The following is a 5,426-nucleotide window of genomic DNA, read 5'->3' on the forward strand; positions in this document are numbered from 1 at the left end:
TTATAAACTCTACCTATTACTCTACATTTTACTTTTCTCACTTGATAATATAAAGGGACACTTTTTTATGAGTGTATATTTATCTCACCCTTTTAGGACTGAGTACTGATCCATCATATGAATCTGATGTGAGCTAGTTAACCTGATTTCCAAGTTTTCGCTCTTGTAAATGATGGTTCAGTGGAGATCATTAACTTCTAAGTAGTTCTGGGATTACCCTTGTTGCAGAGGAACTGAGGCTGAAGGGGGATATATCCTTTTTCTCTATTAATTGGTAGGATAAAAATTCAAGTTCAAATCTGTCAGTTTCCTTCCCACAGCCCAAAGCTGAACATAAACGAATCCTCAGAAGCACTGAGATCCAGCAGAGGTTAAGCACATCCAATTGCTCAAACAGTTGGCCTTTCTTCATAGCAATCATTTGATTAGCAAAGACCTTCATCATAAATGAAGCAAAAAATTTCATGCTGAGACAACTCAAACTTAGCATACACATTCTATAAAATCTCTTGCTTTGTCAGCACATGTGTCTCCTCGGACAATTCATTTCCGAGTGTTAGACAAGAGCCCAGTTTCAGGCCCTGGAAGAGGTCCGCCTTCCTGCAACAAATGGCGACTCTGGCGGGGACTCTTTTTCACTGAGACTGACATCCTGACCACTCGGGGTACTCAGGGGCCAGCTTGCCTGCCAATGGACCAGACCCAGTGGCCGCAACTGGGACCCTTTTGTCCCTGGTCTCCTCCTGACACAGACAACTGGCCAGAGTGCCCCGACGGGTAAGGAACAAGAGACTTTATTGACTTATCTCTCCTTCCCTCTCTCTTTCCTCTCCTTAACCCTTCCTATCCTTCCCCATTTTTCTAGTCCCACAGTCCTGGACGCAGGAATCTGGTCGACGGGCCCTCAGGCTGAGCTGAGGATTAGAGACTGATCACCTCTTGGCAGAGAACTCAAATTCTGGTTCTGGTCTGGTCTGATTTCTGGTAGGGCCGAGTTCCAGTCCTCCCTTCTCTGGAGGCACAGGGGAAAGTCCCATAACGCCTGGATATCTGTAGGTGGCCGGAGACATATGTAAGGCCACCCCTTTCGCCCCCCTCTCCCGCCTCCTCCCCCTTCTTCTTTCAACCTGGCTTCCTTTCCTCCCTTTGAAATCTTTGATGTTAGTACTTGGATCTGAAGTTCTGTGTCTGTAGGAGAGACTATATTCTTGTTTTTAAGGGCTTCCCTGTTGGCGCAGAGGTTAAAGCATCTGCCTGCAATGTGGGAGACCTGGGTTCAATCCCTGGGTCAGGAAGATCCCCTGGAGAAGGAAATGGCAACTCACTCCAGTATTCTTGCCTGGAGAACCCCATGGACAGAGGAGCTTGGTGGTCTACAGTCCACGGGTCGCAAAGAGTCGGACACGACTGAGCGACTTCACTTTCACTTTCTGTGTCAGATGAGAATGGTGGGACTTCAACTAGTTTCATTAGCTCTTGAAAAAGTGTCTTACTAATGTCATATCTATACTTCACTTGAATTCAGAGTGATGAAAGTCAAGCTGGTATAGTAAATGAAATAGTAATTATCCTATCAAGATTCTAGATTAAGTGGACCCTTGCTCTATTCTAGCTTCCTCTAATAGATACTTGTATCTATGGTTGGATGCTTCTTTAAAAGGGCTGCATTTCATCTATTTCACACCAGATTAACCTGAGGGAGGAGCTTGCACTAACTTATCTATTCTCCGCCTACTCTAAACAGTGAATTGAAGAGAGTAGTTTCTTGTCCTTACAACAAAGTTATCCCACTGAGCTGACTTCTCAAAAGATTTCAGCAAACATACATGGGAGCTTCAGAGGAGCTCATGTCAGTAAGAGGCTTAGTCTGTAACATTCCTAACACTAAAGAAAGTGAAGTTGCTCAGTCGTGTCTGACTCTTTGCGACCCCATGGACTGTAGCCTGCCAGGCTCCTCCATCCATGGAGTGGATTGCCATTTCCTTCTCCAGGAGATCTTCCCGACCCCAGGATTGAACCCAGGTCTCCCTCATTGTAGGCAGATGCTTTACCATCTGAGCCACCATGGAAGCCCCTAACACTAAACACATCCTTACTAGCCACCTCAAGTATGGAGGTATATAGATGACTTAGAGTTATTTACATGAGACTCTTTTACCCTGATATATATATGAAATGAGAGGACTGTCTGGCTTGTGAAGAATATCATATATAGGGAAGTGCATGGTAAGAATAGTGGTACAGATTTTCTGAGCCTCAAACATACATGGTCATGAATAAATCTCAAAAATTTCTTTGTCTAATTAAGATTCTACTAATTTTGAGATCTAAAACTAGGTTTAAATGATAAATGGCTGAGGAAAACTATAGGTTGCTTAAATGTATGTAATTATGTTTGACTATTGCTTTACGAAACTTTAGATATCTGAAATGTATGTTAATCTATGTTTCCTAGAATCACAGATTTTAGAAGTGAAACTTCGTCTGTGAAAACTTCTTTGTTTCAAAACTGAATCCAAGGCTTACATGTTACTTTTATGTGGTGGTTTCTTATCAAGAAAATAGAAAGAAATATTTGGAAAGAAATAAACCTTGTTATGAGTGATTGCCATAAAAATCTATTTTTTACAAAGTGACATGAAGAGTTAAGACCTTTTACTACTCAACAAATCACAAAGATTTCTTGTCTGTTCTTGGTCCTCATCTTGGTCCTTTCTAGACTTTTTTACTCATGACAGAAGGAAATAGCACTGAAGTGACTGAATTCTTTCTACTGGGATTTGGTGCACAATATAAGTATCAGTATTTCCTCTTCACTGGATTTCTGGTCATCTATGTGACCTCCATGGTGGGTAATATTGGAATGATCCTACTCATCAAGACAGATTCCAGACTCCAAACACCAATGTACTTTTTCCTACAACATTTAGCTTTTGTAGATATCTGTTATACTTCTGCTATCGCTCCCAAGATGCTGCAAAACTTCACAGTAGGAAGCAAATTAATATCATTCAAGGGCTGTGTCATGCAGTTATTGATTTATGCAACATTTGGGACCAGTGACTGTTACCTCCTTGCTACTATGGCGGTGGACCGTTATGTGGCCATCTGTAACCCGCTTCACTATCCCACAGTCATGTCCCGAAGAGTCTGCATCCCATTGGTAGCTGGTTCATACATCATGGGCTTCATAAATGCATCTGTGCACACAGGTTTTACATTTTCACTGGTCTTTTGCAAGGGTAATACTATCAATCACTTTTTCTGCGATGTCCCTCCAATTCTTGCCCTTTCATGCTCCAACATTGACATCAACATCATGCTACTTGCTGTCTTTGTGGGATTTAACTTAATATTTACCGAGTTGGTTATCATCTTTTCCTATGGAAATATCATCACTACCATCCTAAAGATGTCCTCTACTACAGGGAGGAAAAAAGCCTTCTCCACCTGTGCCTCCCACCTGGCTGCAGTCACCATTTTCTATGGAACCCTCTCTTACACGTACTTACAACCTCATTCTAATAATTCCCAGGAGAATATGAAAGTGGCCTCCATGTTTTATGGCATTGTGATTCCCATGTTAAACCCCCTCATCTACAGTTTGAGAAATAAGGACGTTAAAGAATCTCTAAAAGTCATATGGAAAAAAAAATTCTTCTAGGTTGGACCAAATTGTAAAATTCAGCACATCAAGTCATCCAGTAGAGATGTTTAAACACTATTTGGTATTTTGAAATAGAGAAAATGCTCACATCTTAAACTAATGCTTCTTTCTTCAACAGATAATTTCTTTGAGTGAAAGTAATATAGTAACTGGAGAAGGAAATGGCCACCCATTCCATTATTCTTGCTTGGAGAATTCCATGGACAGAGGAGCTTGGCAGGCTACATACAGTCCATGGGGTCACAAAGAGTTGACCATGACTGAGCGACTGAGCGCACAACATAGTAACATCTCATCTCATCTCTACTTTTCCCTTGGACTTAGTTTGAGAAACATGTTCCACACTACCCATGAAAAGGGACTGTATTGAGATTATTTAACATATAAGTATGTATAGACATCACAAAGTATATAGTTATTTCAAATATATTGCAGATATATTCTTAAAGATTAGAAAACCCCAATTTTGTATATAATCAATATTAAAATTGAGGTTCATGGTTTTCAATTCATTTAAACAAGTTCCCTAAATTGTCTACAAAGAGGATCCTCATATGTTTGGTTTCAATTATTGCATAAACCTGAAATGTAAAATAAATGTACTGCTTTATAAAGGAACATGATAAATGCCCACCAAACCAAACAAAAGAGGAAGAGAGAGGGAGTACACCTGAAAAAGAATTCAGAATAAGAATAGTAAAAATGATTGGAAAATCTTGAAAACAAAATGGATTACAGATAAATAAACTGGAGACAAGGATTGAGAAGATGCAAGAAAGGTTTAACAAGGACCCAGAATAAATAAAAAAGAGTTGATATATAATGAATAATGCAATAACTAAGATCAAAAGCACTCTGGAGGGAACCAACAGTAGAATAACAGAGGCAGAAGACAGGATAAGTGAGGTGGAAGATAGAATGGTAGAAATAAATGAAGCAGAGAGGGAAAAAGGAAAAAGAATTAAAATAAGTGAGGACAACCTCAGAGACCTCTGGGACAATGTTAAACGCCCCAACATTCAAATCACAGGAGTCCCAGAAGAAGAAGACAAAAAGAAAGGCCATGAGAAAATCCTTGAGGAGATAATAGTTGAAAACTTCCCTAAAATGGGGAAGGAAATAGACACCCAAGTCCAAGAAAACTAGAGAGTCCCAAATAGAATAAACCCAAGGCAAGGGAGGAGCTAAGATGGCAGAGGAGTAGGACGGGGAGAACACTTTCTCCCCCACAAATTCATCAAAAGAACATTTAAACGACAGGTGAATTCCACAAAACAACTTCTAAATGCCGGCAGAGGCCATCAGGCACCCAGAAAAGCAACCCAAGTCTTCGAAAGGAGGTAGGAAAAAATATAAAAGACAAAAAAAGAGACAAAAGAGGGAGGGACAGAGTTCCATCCCAGGAAGGGAGTCTTAAAAAGAAAGAAGTTTCCAAACACCAGGAAACCTTCTCACTGCTGAATCTGTGCCGAGCCTTGGAAGCACAGAGGGCAACATAACAGGGAGGAAAAATAAATAAACAATTAAAAACCGCAGATTACGAGCCCTATGGTAACTCCCCCAGCAGAGAAGCAGTGTAGACGCCTGCACACGCCACTAGCAAGCAGGGGCTGGGCAGGGAGGCGCAGCGTGGGCTGCATCGCTTAGAGTAAGGATCTGGCCTGAATACCCCAAGCGCTATGTGAGCGAAATAATTTGGGCTAGCAAGCCAGACTGTGGGATATCTACCACGCGAAAAGCCAGCCCTAACCTAAGACAC

The 5,426-nt window shown here is 41.1% G+C and overlaps 1 protein-coding gene across 1 annotated transcript; it reads left to right on the plus strand.

Annotated features, from left to right (window-relative positions):
• The first annotated feature begins 2,731 nt into the window (after positions 1-2,731).
• Positions 2,732-3,664, plus strand: LOC104983834 (putative olfactory receptor 5AK3). Its single transcript, XM_010833365.1, has one exon. It carries the CDS (start codon positions 2,732-2,734, stop codon positions 3,662-3,664), a length of 933 nt encoding a protein of 310 aa, XP_010831667.1.
• Positions 3,665-5,426: the final 1,762 nt, after the last annotated feature.

Source organism: Bison bison, unplaced genomic scaffold, assembly GCF_000754665.1.
Source record: "Bison bison bison isolate TAMUID 2011002044 unplaced genomic scaffold, Bison_UMD1.0 scf7180017863437, whole genome shotgun sequence".
Classification (NCBI taxonomy): Eukaryota; Metazoa; Chordata; class Mammalia; order Artiodactyla; family Bovidae; genus Bison; species Bison bison.